Raw genomic sequence first — 17,595 nt, 5'->3', positions numbered from 1 at the left:
GCACTTCTGTGCAGTAGAAACATGACTACTGTATTACAGTGAGGTCTACTCCAAATCCATCTATTTCTCTATGACAATACCTGGAAGGATTTTTAAACTGTGATTTTTAGGAAAGAAAGTTTAAAATTGCTCAACCTTTCTCTGGAATGAGATATATGTATTTTACTGTATAATCAAGCAATTGTGTGTGTGTAAGTTTGTGTACACACAAACATGTGTATGTATGTATACATATGCATTTACATATATGTATTGTTTGAAATTTTCAATTCCTTTTCATTTACCAGGCAAAGCTTCCAGATGTGTACTATAGTCTGAATGTTTGTACCACCCCTCCCCGCTAATTCATATGTTGAAATCATAATCCCCAAGGTGGTGATATTAGGAGGTGGGCCCTTTGGGAGGTTATCAGGTTATGAGGGCAGAGCCCTTATGAATGGTATTAATGCTTTTACAAAAGATGCCCAAAGGAGTTCCTTAGCCCTTCTGCCATTTGAAGGCACAGAAAAAAGACTCCATCTAAAAAGTAGGCCCTACCATATAATCCAGCAATCCCACTTCTGGGTATATACTGAAAGGAATGGAAATCATCATGTCGAAGGGATACCTGCACTCCCATGTTCATCACAGCTCTATTTACAATAGCCAAGATACAGAACCAACCTAAGTGTCCATCGACGGATGATTGGATAAGGAAACTGTGGTATATATACACTGTGGAATACTACTCTGCCATAAAAAGAATAAAGTTCTGCCATTCACAACAACATGGATGATCTTGGAGAAACTTATGTTAAGTGAAATAAGCAAAGCACAGAGGGAAAAATACCGCATTTGCTCCCTCATAAGTGGGAGCTAAGAGAGAAAGGAGGAAGAAAAAAAGACCTCAGTGGTGTGTTGGACTTGCAGAGGGAGAGAACATACCTAGCGATAGAAAGTGGAGTGGGGAAAGGGGGTTGGTGAGGGAGGGAGGGATTGATTGGGTGGGGTACATGGTATAATCACAATTTATAGTAATGGGCATGCTGCCAGTATGGATCTGGCCATCACATCTTGGACAGAAGTGGTGATGGTCAGCTTTGTACTCCATAAATATTCATAGCCAATAAAAAATATATATAAAATCAATCACTTTCCACTGGGAAAAAAAAGAAAAAGAGTAGGCCCTTACCAGACACCAAATCTGTCCAATCTACCAGTGCCTGGATATGAACTTCCCAGCCTCCAGACTGTGAGGAATAAATTTGCTGTTTATAAGCCACTTAGTCTATGGTATTTTGTTACAGCAGCCCAAGCAGACTAAAAGAAAGTTTCTGTTAATAAGGCCAAAGATGCAGTGTACTTTTTTTCTAGAGTCCATACTATTATTGTCCCTTCAATCTTTTCCTAACATCTTTATCTCTGCTTATGATTTTTCTCATAAAGTCACCTATTGATTTTTACAGAAGAAAACTTTCTTAAAATACCTGCAAAATATTCGGCACGATTTACTTATTATTCAGAAAATGTTTGCTTAGTTTTTAATTTACATTTTTTCTAATTTATGTTTTCTTTGCATTTGTGTTTTGTATACATATTGCCTAGTTCAAGGCAGTGATGGATATATCTTAATTTCTGCTTCATGAACATATATCTGGAGGAGTTCAGGGATCTTTCTCTCTTTCTAGCTTTCTTTCATTGTTGGGTGCCAGTTATTCTGTGGACTACATGTAGTATATTCATTTTTAATTAGATTGTCCTAGATAAATATAAAATTCACACCATTTATGCTGATTTTATGCTGGAGAACTTTTTCTAGCCTTCACTGAGTTTGTTTAAATCTCTAGATATCTATATTACTTCATTTATCAACAATTGAGTTATAAATAAATAAATTATAAATAAAACAATGTATATTTGAAATATGTTTAAAATATTTTTGGGGATTAAAAGTTTGTGCAGTACAGAAATAAATTTTCTATATGTACCAAAAGACTTCAAATGTTCATATTCTGTGACTCAGCAACTCCATTTCTAAGGATTTTTAATGGAAATAATGAGAGAGTAATGATTTGTTGAATAAAAATTTATTCTAATTTTTTTATAAGCACACAAACTGAGGACAATATATACATATTCTTGACACACAATATTCATTGTGCTGATTTTTAACAAATTATGATATATTCATATAATGGAATTTTTACTTCTACCAGATATTTTCTTTTACATCTACTTGATATTTTAATGACCTGACAAAATTATCATTTTATAATGTAATGCAAAAGAGTAAAAGTAAACATTGTTTGTTTGCAGGTACACACAGTCAATATTTTAACAGTGGCTACATATTGATGGTGGAGTTAATTATATTGTTTTATTTTTAATTTTGTTAATATGCTCTATAAAATATACAGTCATGAATCACTTAATGACAGGGATATGTTCTGAGAAATGCATCACTAGGCGATTTTGTCATTCTGCAAACGTCACAGAATGTACTTACACAAACTTAGATGGTATAGCCTACTGCACATCTAGGCTATATGGTATAGACTATTGTCCAACTACCATACGTGCAGTTTGTTGTTGATCGAAACATATTTATGTGATATATGATAGTATATATTTATGAAATTAACATCTTAGAAAAAAATTCATTTTTAATACTGTTATAATGTTGAAAAACTTCTCATCATTTATGTAATGTGAACTAGAGTTTAAAATTTGACAAGTAGATGATTCATAAACAGCCTTTCAAATTATAGAATAAAACAATCATTATGAAAGATTAGAGCCTAGAAAAAGGAGATAGAGATTCTTGGAAGGATATCATAAGAGGCACCAACCCCCCCCCCCAAAAAAAAACCCTCAAAGAGTTCTTCAATATTATGCAATTTCATTTTCTTATTTTGAAATTTGAAGCCAGGTTTATCTGAATGTGGATTGAAAAAGAAAAAATCAAATAGAATAAAGCAAATACTGAAAGCTACGTGAAAGAGCCGTTCAGAAATATGGAAATCTGTGCTATTTATTCATAAATTTTATTAATCATCTTTTTTTGTGCCTGACACAGATAAATACAAAACATAAAGATAATTCAAGAATATATGATTATCCATTCTCAAGTAATTAAGAATAAAGTTTGATAAATAATAAACTCTCACTCCTCTTTTTCACCCATAAAGAAACATTGTACCATTCAGAGCATTTTCTCTTACATTGCCTTTTTTGTGTCTTTTGGCCATTGTGGTCCTGTGTAATGGGAGTATAGGAATTGGTGTTGAGAGACAAGTTCCTTGGACTCTTCTTTGTATAATGGACTTGAACTTGCAAGAAAATATTCACATTAAGGCAAACGTAAGCCTTTTTGCCTTTAGAGCAATTGTGTTCTGCAAGGTTTTAATTGCAGTACATTCAAGTATCAACCTAATCCCATCAGGGAGACCATCAGAATCTCCATAATTTAAGTTGTTGGAGGGGGATGATGGCAAATACTTTTATTTACCAAGAGTAAAAAGTGGTGTTGTTTTATTGCTTCATCTCATAGAAAATCAGAGACTTAGGGAAATTTCTTTACCAAAACTTCATGAGGGAAAACAAAATGCCAAATTATGTCTGATATTTTGTGAACTAAACTTCACTGAATTTGTTTAAATCACTACATACCTATACTACTTCATATTAATAAATTTTATACAAGATAACTATTTTCTAACATTTAAAAAGAATGAATGATGATCTTTGAAATGCTTTGTGAAACTTTGTGAATCAAGCCTAATAAAGATAGAAGTCAGTTTGCTAAACATACTGCTGGAGCAAAACTTAAAAATTCTCTCAAGGATAATGCACAATTACAGTGTGGACTTTGCCTCTGACTTGAAGCTTCCCAGAGCATCCTCTCTGCCTGGAACTTTGTATTTACATCTAAGCTTTCTTATTTTAAAACACAGAATTAATTAACAACTCATATTGCCAGATATCAGTATTCATTCTTTAATAAATTAGTATTTTTAATAATTACATTTAAGTACATTACAGTATGTCAGTCTATTTGGGCAGCTCTAACAAAATACCACAGGCTGGATGGCTTATAAACAACAGAAATTTATTTCTCACAGTTCTGGAGGCTGGAAGTTTAAGATCAAGGTGGCCAGCACATTCAGTATCTGCTGAATACCTGCTTCTTGATTCATAGGTGGCCTCTTCTTGCTGTGTACTGACATGATGAAAGGACAGAGAGATGTTAACGGGGTCTCTTTTATAAAGGCACTAATTCCTGTCTTGAAGGCTCTGCCCTCACGACCTAACAACCTCTCAAAGTCCCCGCCTCCTAATACCATAACATGGGGGATTGGGTTGCAACATATAAATGGGAGGGGAGCATGAACCTTCAGCTGGCCCAGTGTGAGCAAATCAGGGGCATTTTAACAGTCTTTTTGTAATAGGCAGAGGGTTTGGTACCTATTAAAATGTAAGAAACTGTGTAAATGCCTGAGACCTCAAAACAATATTTATTGAATTTAAAATACAAAATGAAAAGATAACCAACATTAATAAATGTTTAGTTTCATAGTCATAAAATATACTGTTTGTCAAGTTTTAAATTTTATATTTTAAAAATTTAATTAAGTTTAAGGAAGTGTGTGGTTTAAAGTTTTTGATTTGGCAAGAATCCCTGCTTTGTTCAAGGATTTCAGATAAATTATTGCCAATTTTAAATTAAATGAGTTAATTGCTGGCAAAAGAAAATTAACCTGAAAAATCATAAAAATATTTTCAAAAATTTTATACATAAAATACTGTTCTTAGTAAATGCTGCAGGTTGAGGCCTTGAAAACTAAAATGCCCTAGGCTTATAGAAGGCACTGACACGATCCTGAAACTGTTCCATCAATTCTCATTATATATGATCCTCTCTGCATAATAAATGTTAAGAATCTGGGATGTGGATATATGGCATCCTTGTGTAGAAATCTCACTAATATATTGTACTATTTATTGGTAGGGAAGAGATACTAGTTCAACATAAAATAAATTGTATTGTTCTGAATTAGGAGTACTAGATTTGTTACCAAATACCTGCTATTGGGATAAGGTAATATAAATCTTCTAAGCTAATAGGTGTTATAAGAAAAGTTAATACCCTGAAGTTTGATATAATGAATATGATCAATAAATGTTAATTGTTCTCCCTCAGATCTCATCCCCATAATTTGCATTCAGTTATCACCCAGAGGTTTCATTGAAAGAGAGATTGGGGGAGAAGTGATACTCTATCACTGAATTTCAAGTGTGCTGTTCTATTCCATTCAAATGGAATAGAAGGGATTATAATGCAAATCAACAATCAACCCTTTACCCCACCTCTCCTTATCCCCACTCCTGTGTCTGTGGGTCACAGTGCTAATCATTTTCAAGTGTTGCATGTTTCCCCAACCTGGTAATTAGATCTTTTGTGCAATGGCTATCCACTTCAAACATTACCTTTAGATTTTTTGCTTTGATAAGTGGGAATATATTTTATCTCCCTAACACTTTCCAAAACATGCATGATTACATAGCTATTTGGTTTTCCATTGGTTGCATCTGTAAATTTTTTTTTTTTTTTGGTTATGGATATTCATGAGATACAAAGCTGATTGTTATCCTTCATGCCTATGACGTGAGGGCCAGATTCATACAGGCAGCATACCCATTACCACAAATTGCATTTGTACCCTGTGTCCCCCACCCAATTAGCTCCAACCTCCCTCCCCCTGCCCCTTCCCCCACTCCACTTTGTATCCCAAGGTGTGCTCTCTCCCTCTGCAAGTCCAACGCACCACTGTGGTCTTTCTTTCCTGCCTTCCTTTCTCTCTTAGCTCCCACTTATGAGTGAGCACATGCGGTATTTATCCCTCTGTGCTTTGCTTGTTTCACTTAACATAAGTTTCTCCAGGCTCATCCTTGTTTTGTAAATGGGAGTATTTCATTCCTTTTTATGGCAGAGTAGTATTCCATGGTGTATATATGTCACATCTTCCTTATCCAATCATCCATTGATGGACATTTAGGTTGGTTCCATGTCTTGGCTACTGTAAACAGAGCTGCAATGAACATGGGAGTGCAGGTATCCCTTCGACATGATGATTTCCATTCCTCTGGGTATGTACCCAGAAGTGGGATTGCTGGATCGTATGGAAGATCTATCTGTAGTTTGAGAAACGTCCATACTGTTTTCCATAGTGGTTGTACTAATTTACAGTCCCACCAACAGTGCAGTAGTGTTCCCTTCTCGCCACACACTCTCCAGCATTTGTTATTCATTGTCTTTTTGATTATAGCCAGTCTAACTGGGGTGAGGTGATATCTTAATGCTGTTGTAATTTGCATTTCCCTGATGACTAGTGATGTTGAGCATTTTTTCATGTACCTGTTGGCCATTTGTATGTCTTCCTTTGAAAATTTTCTATTCATCTCCTTTGCCCATTTTTTAATTGGTTTTTTTTTTTTTACTGTATGATTGCTTGAGTTCCTTGTATATTATGGATATTAATCCTTTGTCAGATGCATAGTTAGCAAAAATTTTCTCCCACTCTGTAGGTTGTCATTTCACTCTGTTGATTGTGTCCTTTGCTATGCAGAAGCTTTTTAGTTTGATATAGTCCCATTTGTTTATGTTTTCTTTTACTGCTTGTGCTTTTGGGCTCATGTTCATAAAGTCTGTGCCCAGACCTAGTTGGTGAAGTGTTTCACCTATATTTTCTCTTAGTAATGTTGCAGTTTCGGGTCTTATACGTAAGTCTTTAATCCATTTAAAAAGCAAAAACTTGTTGCAACACACACACACATACAAAACCACTTAACTACATGTTTCTACTTACATATATAGTATATCTTGCCTCCTCATTTTGTAAAATGAAGACATGAGAATTGCCAGTTTTCGCTCTTCATGCCTTCACTTTCATTTCCCTACCTCTAGCGGTTATAATTGGGCCATTCATTGCCAAAATTGATAACATTTACATTATATTCTATAGCCATTGCTAAGTCTTCTGTGAATTTTTTATTAGGTCTTTTATTAAGTTGTCTATCAAGACCTTTTACCATTTCATGACGATATAAATACTGTTCACTGAAGAGTGAGAATTAATGCTAAAATTATATCTGTGTAAATGCACTTTTTCTGTCTCATTTAATAGAGTATTACTCACTACAACGTTAAATGCTTTCTACCGTTTCACATCCCAACTGCCTTTATGATGAATGCAAGTTTTTACAAGCTGTCGATCAGACACCAAGCTGCCAAATCAGCCTCCCACCACCCTCCAAATGCCCTCCCTGAGCTGCCCATGAGCTTGCTCCATTTTGATATGTACTACCCAGCTAGTTTGAGTTTGTCACTTCACAGCTTTCCTTGAGCAGGTCCTACTTTCATGAATTTTATGCCTTTGTTTTTCTTAATTTCCTCTCATTTCACTGTGGCCTATTTTTATGGTGGCATGAAATGCAAACTCTCTGAGTTTTTGCACATCTAAAAATGCCTTTATTCTGCCCTGTTTAGTTAATAATTGAACAGATATGAAATGCTAGATTAAAATTTTCTTCTCTTAGGGCTTTGAAGTCTTGATTCATTAGTTTCTTTAATCCATCTTAGCTAATGATTATGGGGCTACCAAGCTGATTGCTTTTGTAAGTAATCTTTTGTTTGTTAGTGCTTGTTTGTTTATTTTTGTTTTCTTCTTGAAAACTCTTATGATCTTTTTATATTTCATATTCTAAATTTTAAACGATCTGTGTGTGTGTGTGTATGTGTGCGTGTGTGCGCGTGTGCGTTATCTCTCTTAATAACTTAAGTCAGATATTGTGCTTAGGCTGATCCTCCATGATTCTGATCCTTTTTTTATGTTCTTCCTGTCTAATCTCCCTCTCTTGTGCTTACTTTATATTTTAGAATTTTTTTGGCTTTATCTTTTACATATTTTGTCTTGTCAAATACATATGTGCGTGTAGACATAAAAATAAACATATATATTACTTTTAAAATTTCCAAGGTATCTTCCTTTTTCACTAGTTCGCTTTCTATAATTAATAATTTTTTTTTTTTTTTTTTGTCTTTTTCGTGACCGGCACCCAGCCAGTGAGTGCACCGGCCATTCCTATATAGGATCCAAACCCGCGGCGGGAGGGTCGCCGCGCTCCCAGCGCCGCACTCTCCCGAGTGCGCCACGGGCTCGGCCTCTACTTAATAATTTTACACCACTGAAGAACCTTGGGTTGAAATCTACCTTTTTATTTATTAAAGCTTAATTAAAAATAATATATATATTATAATTTATTATACTGTTATTCATTTCTGACTGCAAATAAAATTAGATCAATGAGTATCAGGTACTGTTTTCATTCACTATTGGCTATAAAATTTAGAGCAGTCATTTAACTTCTGTGTCCAGCTTCCATGTCTATAAAAAATAAAGATAATAATACTTTCTCTAACCTTCCGGGCTTGTTATTAAAATCAAATGTAAAACTTCATTATATGCATTTCATACTGTGTATATGTAAGATATTTTCTAGAAAAAAATTTATGTAATCAAACAGTTGAAAAGTAGGGAAAAAAAGGATATTAATTGACTTCTGGGAAAAAACCTGTAATAAATCACTGATAGCCGTCAAACACCTGTAGGGGGAGATCTGACTGGTTATATTCTGATCAGCTCTGTACTAGTTTTTCTGTAACAAAGGGTTTTGTAGCCAGTGAAGCAGGAATGTCATTCTATAAATAATATTATACAGTACTTCAATGTTGTATAAACTAGGCATTTCCTTTTCTGTGTGTGACAAGGACAGATTGATTCACGATTTACAAAAAATAATGGCATCATAATGACTTTTCTAAAAAATAATAAGGGAAGTAAAACCTGTCTTATTGAGTAACTTCTATCGTGGGCCCTTGTCAGCTGCTGTAGGATGTGTGCATGTACTGTGGCCTATTGCTCATTAACATCTCTGTGATCTGTTTTAAATTGGCATCAAGCATGTCAAGGAGATATGTTTATGTAGTGTGTTTTGCAAACATCAAAGACCTCTGTGATGATGGTCATCTCACATCACTACAGCCATGACTTAATGAAATGGAAGTTTATGAGCTTTGCGTGAAGAAATGCTTGACTTCTTGGTTCTAAATTGGTGTTTGCTACTTTGTTAATTTCCTTTGAGACTACTGAGGTGGTTTTCTGTAGTGATCAATAAATTGGATTCTGAGGCCTAACTTCCTGGATTTAAAACTTGTCTCTGCCACTTAATTGTCTGATCTCAGGCAAGTTCTTCAGTTATCTATGCCTCAGTTTTCTAATATTTTTAAGTGGGAGCAATAGTAGTGTATATCTCATAGAGTATTTATAAGAATTAAATGTGTAAATATATGCAAACTATTTAGAAAGGTAGGATTTTTTTTTTCCTTTTTTTTTTGTCTCCAGTTTTCTGAAATGTCACAGTGATTTGCTAATCTGGGTCATACACTATACTGGGTACTCCAGGGTTCTTTTAATCTAGGATCTTATTTCCTTTAGTGTATGAAATTGTCTTGAATTGTATTACATTACATTATATCATGTTATGTTATATGATAGGTATTATAATGTAATGCATATGGTCTATATTAAATAAAATAATAAATTTTATTATTTTTAACAAAATGAGCAAGAAGAGTATTAGTATGGAATACTTGAAGAAATTGCGCATTTGCAACATGCACAGGAGATAGGTTTGCAGTACTAATGCCCTATAAACAAAGTAAATAAGTGATTTTTAAAAAATATTTTCAAAATATTTTGGCAGCAAATTACTTTACCATTAGCCATACACATAATATATTCTAATGCTGCTTATTGTATGGACCATTTTAAACAATGTAATTATTGGTAAATAGTAACATTTAGAAAAAAACAAAGAAAAAACATTTTAGTTCCAAATGTCAAAGTTTGTTAATACTTTATTTTTTACGAGGGAAACATGATATCATCTTCTTAAATGTTTTGTAGTTTTTACTAATGTCAAATAATATACCTTTTCTTTTTCTGTGCTTAGCAAACACAGAAAACTCAACAGTAACAGTATATATGTGGAGTAAACTCAACAGTAACAGTGTATATGTATAATTTTACATTCCTACATATATTGAGCATAGTAATGAAGAATTCTAGATCATAACTTATTATAATAGGTATGGCCAATAATAAATGTATATAGTCATTCTGAATTTTCAACTCTGTTTTCTCAGATGTCTCACCACATCAGGATATCAAAAGTAGTCACCACATAAATACTATGACTAAAGTTGTGTGATGTTAACAATAAGAATCTTCAACCAAGTGTTATATTCTAGTGAAGAGTGGAAGTTGAATTCTACTAAATATATTCCTTTATTAAATAAAATGTTATTGTTATATTACATCGTGTTATGTTTGAAGTACGTATTTATTTTTAGCTTTGAAAAAGCTGATGCACAATCACTCATTTATTACATTTTCCTCATTTAGTTTTGTTCCTTTTGGTTTATTGAAATCATTTGAGAAATAGCATTGACATTATGCTAAGTTATTGTTCAAGATTCATGTTCTTTCTCTTTGTTTTTAGCATGCAGTGACCTGGAGTTCAGGGAAGTGGCGAACAGACTACGAGACTGGTTCAAGGCTCTTCATGAAAGTGGAAGCCAAAACAAGAAAACAAAAACATTACTGAGGCCTGAGAGAAGCAGTAAGATCTCTAAATTTGATAACTGCTATAGTCTTCGATATAAGATTTTATTTCCAATGAATCACTTAGAACAAAATACATATTTTAATGTTTATGTTTTATTTAGTTGCTGAGCAAAAATCAGAACATTGCTATTACTTCCAAGCATGCCCATAATATTTTGCAAGTAAATATAACATTTGGACAACTCTGATTGGTGAAAAGGGAAGGTCTGGAGAGCATTTAACTTGCAGTTCAATGGAAAGAATAGGAATATATTTCAGGGTTTTATAGAAGTGGCAAAGAGTAGGACAACACAGGAAATAAAGGTAAGAATTTTGGAGTACCTTGATTTTTAGACTTCCTCAAATTTTAGCTGTTTTAAGATTGCTTTGCTGATGTCTCTAATTTGACCCTGTGTGAAATGGATCAGTAGACAAGAAAGGATGCCTACAGATCAAATAAGTTAAACACAGGATTATTTATAGTGCTTGAAAGAATCAGTGTCGGGTCTGCCACCGGCCGACCCAAACAGCCCTAGCCTCGTTCCTTTTGGTGGGTGAGCAAATGGCCCAGATTCCTCTTTCCTTCCTGTCCCTTTTGGAAGGAGACGGGGGAAGAGAGCCGTGAAGAGGTGAGCACAGCCTCCAGCCCCAAGCAGCCCGGTTTAAAGGACACTCAGACGCGGCGGGGGTTCTGTCGAGCAATTCCGTTTATTATCACACAAGCACTTGCTTTTATAGGCAGATGGGGAAGGGAGGTTTTAACATAATCCTATCAGCTTAAAGGTCAAGGGCATGCATCCCGTCTCAGTGCCTAGCTATTGCAACCATGCAGTGTTCACGAGCACGGAAGCGCATATTTGGCCAATAAGGGCTAAGGCAAGGTTCCTGCAGACACCCCCACCCGACTTCCTCCCAGCGCCGTCTTAGGCTGCCACGTTAATACACCCTTGTGGGCCCATAATGGCGCCGCTTGTAATGTCACTTAAGATGGTGTTAGTTTTTAAGGCCCGACATCTCCCCCTTTCTGTTTTAATAAGGCAGCTGGAGGCGGCTAACCTTCCCAGCCTCGCCTCCATTCCCTCTGGTGGCTGCGCCTGTCTTAAGTTGTTTCCCTCTGGAAATCTTACCCGTCATTGACTATCCAGCCAAGCGGGGGCAGGGCGGAGCCTTAGAGATTGGCGTTGATTTCTTGAAGGGCCATATTGACCCAAGGGCTGTCAGGGCTTTCATTATGGGCCACCTCCTCTGTCACCTGGGTGAGCATTACGAGAGAAATGGTGCTGCTCCTTATAAGGGACACAACCTGGCAAATGGCATAAGGCCCCAAGATGATTAAGACAAGGAAAATGGCTAGGGGGCCTGCCAGGGAGGACAGCAGGGTGGTGAGCCACGGGAACTTGAAAGCCAGCCTTGGAACCAATTACCATTGGCTTGTCGCTCTTTTTTTTTGCGCTTTTCTAGCCCTTCTCTAAGCTTAGCTAGGGAATCTTTGACCACTCCAGAGTGGTCGGCATAGAAGCAGCACTCTTCTTTGAGGGCAGCGCATAATCCTCCTTGCTGTAAGAACAACAGGTCTAGTCCATGTCGATTCTGTAAAACAACTTCAAAAAGTGATGTTAGTGATTTTTTTAAATGTGATACAGACACCTCCAAGCGGCCAAGATCTATGTCCACTGCCTCCCTAAGGGAAGCTACCTGTTGATGTGCCAAGGCTATTCTGGTGGTCCCGGTACCCGCTCCACTAACTCCCAAGAGGGAGCCGATGGCCACCGCAGCTGCCCCTGCATCTCGCTTGCTTCAGGTCCACTTATTTCGGGTTTTGGGGTGGTGAGATTTGCCACAGTGCTGCAAAAGAGTTTGTTGCCACCTACGCAGGAACCTTTGCCAAGGACCCACGGGAAGTTGAGTCCAGAGTTGGTGGCATTGGGCAACGCTACTGCTTGATTTATCTCTGCCTGCACATGGCACTCTTCTTCAAAGAAGGCGCAGAACTTGATAAACAAGTTTGGGGGGAGGACAGCCTTACAGAGCATTTTCCATTCTTGGGTCATGCAGGGTTGGTGCACTAAGCCCTGGAGGATGGTTTCTGCCCATGGGGAATTGGGCCCATCCTCTGTGACAGCCTTTTTCAGCTCTTTAAGGTCATGAGCTTCCCAATGGTACCAAGTGGCCGGCCTATTTCCACTGGGGACTTTATCAAATTTGGACCTACGGTCCTTTTTCCAAAGTAATCCTTTTTTATATTGGGGGCAAGGTGTGTTAGGTGGTTTTTTGCCTTTAGCCTTGGGATATTGGCTTTTAAAATGACCTTGTCTTCTGCAACCAAAACATTGTCCCTTGAAGGGTGGGGAAGTATTGTTTCCTGAGGGGATCAGGGCAGTAAACGCCTTGAAGGCTTCGGTTAAGTTTTGTGTCTGAGCCTGCAAGGCTGAGGATAAAGTCCTGGCCTCGGCAACAGCCTTTTTTAGCTCTTTTACAACGTTGACCAGATAGGCCTGAGGGGCCGCTTCCCCCCACGGCTGCAGACGGCTGGGGGTTCCCAGCGAGCCATGACAGGGAAAACCTGCGGCTCTGCCGGGGGTGTTTTTAAAGCTGGGCTAGCCTCCTCCACTTCTTCAGGTGCCGCTTTCTCTCCTTCGGCTAAACTTTGGCAGCGTGACAGGGTAGGGGCATAGGTATCACTCAGTGGCTCAGGGCCTTGCATTGGCAGCTTTGTTTCCTTTTTTTCCTCTCCTCATCGAACTGCGCCCAATCCCTTTCTGCCCCTTCCTGATGCTCGGGACGGAAGCAAAGCTTTAGGGCAGAGATGGTTGGGTAGAACCCTAAGGGGGGGTCTAGCCTGTGACTAATCTCATTCTTTCTGGCCAGGGTCTGAACCCGGTCCCAAGTCTCATACGAGAACAAGTCGGACAAAGGTGCCCAAGGGGCTACCTGCACCACATGACACCAGGCATTGGTGGCCGTGGAGTCAGATATTTCTAGGCCTCTGCTTTTTAACATGTACTTTAGAGCCTTGCAGGCTGTCTCGTCACTCTTTCCACACACGCCTCCCATGTTGCCCCATGAGGAAGGGACAAAGGGAGCAACAGGGCAGAGAAGTGCAGGGACTTCCCCCTGTTATGGTACTCACCCTGACATGCAGGCAGGTTACTTCACAGTGACTACCGCGGTTGTAGGGGCCACTCCACTGGTTGATCACCCTTCATTGACATTCTTTCAGGACCGAGCAGCCGGGGGGCCTCACTCGCTCGCCTTTCACCCACGAGTTTTAAAAACGCCTCACACGGGGCACCACTCTGTCGGGTCCGCGGCCGGCCGACCCGAACAGCCCTAGCCTCATTCCTTTTGGTAGGTGAACGAATGGCCCAGATTGCTCTTTCCCTCCTGTCCCCTTTGGAAGGAGATGGGGGAAGAGAGCCATGAAGAGAGGTGAGCACAGCTGCCGGCCCCAACCAGCCCAGTTTAAAGGACACTCAGATGTGCGGGGGTTCTGTTGAGCAGTTCTGTTTATTATCACACAAGCACTTGCTTTTATAGGCAGATGGGGAAGGCAGGTTTTTACATCATCCAATCAGCTTAAAGGTTATGAGAGCATGCATCCCGTCTCAATGCCTAGCTGTTGCAGCCACGCAGTGTTCACGAGCGCAGAAGCACGTATTTGGCCAATAAGGGCTAAGGCAAGGTTCCTGCAGACACCCCCACCCTACTTCCTCCCGGCGCCGTCTTAGGCTGCCACATTAATATGCCCTTGTGGGCCCATAATGGCGCCACTTGTAATGTCACTTAAGGTGGCGTTAGTTTTTAAGGCTCGACAAATCAGAGGCCAATCAGGAGTAGATTTCCAAAAGAAAGTTATCCGTTAGAATAGATATGAGAAATTCACAGGCAAGTAATTGCTGATTCCTCACCTCCACAGATCTGGACACCCTCTGGGTGAGTCCCTCCCTGACACTATCACATTTAATTTGTGCACCACCCTCCAAGATTGTACTTCCCATCTTCTTACTATTTTTATTTTTCCTTCATAGCATTTATCACTATCTAACACAATAACAATCTACTTGCTTATTTTATTGTCTCTCTCCTTACTAGACTACTGTAAAGTCAATGAAGTCACAGGTCTTTATCCACCACTGCATTGCCAGAGCCTAGAATAGAGTTTGACACATAGCATTCACTAAATAAAAGCAAATGGAATTAATGAGTGAATGAAGCAAAGAAGCAGTCAATATGAAACATTGTGAGGTTATACTATATCTTCATCAATCAATTAGTACCCTGTGAATGATTATTTACTGTACCATTAGCATCTTCATAACAATTAATGCTACAATTTGTATGCTTTCATTTCCATGAGAAAGATCCCAAGCAACAGACTTAACGGGTCAAAATGTGCATGCATTTAAAATTACAGAAGGGAAGAGATGTTGCCAGACTGCTTTGTAGAAAGCTAGGGCATCTCAAAGGAAGGCAGGAAAGAAAGACCACATCAGTGCCCTGATCCAACAGAGGGAGGAAACATTCCTGGGACTACAAATTGGAGTTGAGGGGAGGGGGGAAGGGGCGGCAGGTTGGGGGATAATTGGGAGGGTACAGAGGGTACAAAAGTAATTTCTGGTAATGGATATGCCCCCAGTATGAATCTTGCCCCCACATCATGGACAGGAGGAGAGACAAAAAAAAATTATGACTACCAGACTGTTTCATTTTTTAAAACTAGAGAATAAAACAAAACAAAAAAGCAATTTCACTTTGAAAAAAAAAAAGGAAAGCTAGGGCATTTCAAATTTCTAACAGCAAGGTATGAGAGAGAACTTTTGCCTGCATCCTTACTAGCAAAAAAAATTACCATTCTTTTTAATTTTTCCATTCTTGTGATTATGCTATAATATTTCATTGTTAATTTAATTTGTATTTCCTTTATTCATAGTTAATTTGAACATAAAATATGGTGGGGGTGTCTTTTATACAGCAAACAAAATAAAACTTGTAAGTTATGACTACTTATTTGTTTAATCCTGAGAAAGTTATAATGACTGCTCCAATTATAATTGCATTTAATAAAGTCCTTCTAGCACTTTTTGTAGTTTTTGTTTTGTATGTTCACTGCTCTGAATTTTAGAACATATGTATTTATTTTTGCTCTACATATTAATAAATTATGTTTTATATCTCTTTATTTTCTAATACTGTACCCTACTTACCACTTTTTTTAGCACACATTTTACAGAATCTGAAAGCAATATTACCACTCTTACATTTCATCACATTTGCCTGATATCCTTGCTAATATTTATTGTCAATTTTTCTTTATTACTTAGACTCGTGTCTTTCTCACAAATATCCATAGTTGAGCTTCAATTTTATAATATAACCATGAGCAGACTTCAGATTTTTTGCTTTATTCTGTTTTTAGTATTTAGGGTTTGGTAAAGTTGACATAAAGCACAGGAAAATATTCTGATAAGATACAGAATGTTTGCCTTTTAGGCAAATCACACAGAAGATAAAGAAAATTTTATTTTATGGTATCTTATTAATAGTAGACCAAGAATCCAGGAAAATTTTGTCATTTTTAACAGAGAGAGAAAAAACCAAGTTTTAGTTTTGTGTAGGTATCATATTTAATACTAATTTTTTGAAAATCTTATAAATAAACCCTTTAAATGTTACTTAGCATTGACCACAACAGTCTTTCATTTATTTATGTATTTATTTGGATTTCATCTTAGACATTTTTTGGAATGATTAGTCATTTTATTTTAAGACAAAACTATAGTTTTTTTTTTGTTCTGTTTTGTTTTGTTTTTGTTTTTTAGCGTTTTCTCCTACTTTCCCTTTATTCAAAATTACTCAAGAATTTCAAAAACAGTGGGGGAAAACTACAAATAAGCACAAAGATTAAAAGAGTAATCCCACAACCCCCAGATCAGGAGTGCTAACCTTCGGATGGCTGCCCCCTAGACTTTCTTTCCCCTGAACACTGCCCTCTGAGGCAGGGGCAGGACTCTGTGGGTGGTGGGGAAGGGGTACAGTGTGGGTTGCTGGGAACAGGGTGGAGCTGGCACTAGGGAGGAGCCAGAACTATAGTTTCAGCAAAATATTATCTGGCATATCTTTCATGTGAAGCTGCCTACTGTCATTATTTTTCCTAAGAAAATCATATATATTACATATATAATTTTTAATTACAGTGATTTTTTATTTTATAGAGAAAACTATGGGGTGGATAATTGTAGACTGTTATATATCAACATTTTGTAGTAGATTAGAAAGCTTATGAATATACATTTTATACTTTTTATAGCCATATACTTCTTTATAGTATATCTTTTTAATGTAGTACACAGACCCAAGTATATACAACTTCTGTTTATTAAGTTTATAAACTGTTTATTATTGTTTATTAACTGTTTATTAACAGACTCAAGTATATACAACTTCTTTAAAACATGAAAATAAGAGACAAAAAAGTATGTACATTTAAAAGTGTGCCTTAGTGTTTTATCTTTTTTTTAGAAATGACCTAGATATTAGATTTGATATTAGTTAAGGAATATGTATTAACCTAGTAGTAAGTCTAAGGCTTAGAATCCAAAAAATCTTGAAAATATTATTTAACTTGGTTTATTAAAAAACACAATTACATGGAGCTGGGGACCAGACACCCCCTCACACAACCAGGCACATCACCAGCACCAAGGAGCATGCCAAAAACGTCACCTCCATGTGGGCGGCCCACCACAGCCACCACAGTATCACCATGGCTGCCATGAAAGTGGCTAGACGTCACAACCACTACACAGATGGACTGCCAGCCACTGGAGTGCATTGACACAGAAGAGTCACCAGTAGAGACCAAAGAAAAGAAGAGGATGTCTCTCTCCACAAA

At 37.4% G+C, this 17,595-nt stretch overlaps 1 protein-coding gene across 4 annotated transcripts in view; it reads left to right on the top strand.

The window, feature by feature from the left end:
* The window catches only part of SPOCK3 (SPARC (osteonectin), cwcv and kazal like domains proteoglycan 3), a 468,485-nt gene that overhangs the window by 413,304 nt on the left and 37,586 nt on the right, over positions 1 to 17,595 (top strand). For 3 of the 4 annotated variants that reach the window (XM_063107913.1, XM_063107911.1, XM_063107909.1), the window contains one exon: positions 10,600 to 10,719. The exons of the other annotated variant lie outside the window; for it this stretch is intronic. In XM_063107913.1, coding sequence (XP_062963983.1) covers positions 10,600 to 10,719 — 120 coding nt within the window. The remainder of the gene's footprint in view (positions 1 to 10,599; positions 10,720 to 17,595) is intronic. 4 annotated transcript variants of the gene reach the window in all.

Source organism: Cynocephalus volans, chromosome 9, assembly GCF_027409185.1.
Source record: "Cynocephalus volans isolate mCynVol1 chromosome 9, mCynVol1.pri, whole genome shotgun sequence".
Classification (NCBI taxonomy): Eukaryota; Metazoa; Chordata; class Mammalia; order Dermoptera; family Cynocephalidae; genus Cynocephalus; species Cynocephalus volans.
This window is presented reverse-complemented; position numbering and strand designations above follow the sequence as displayed.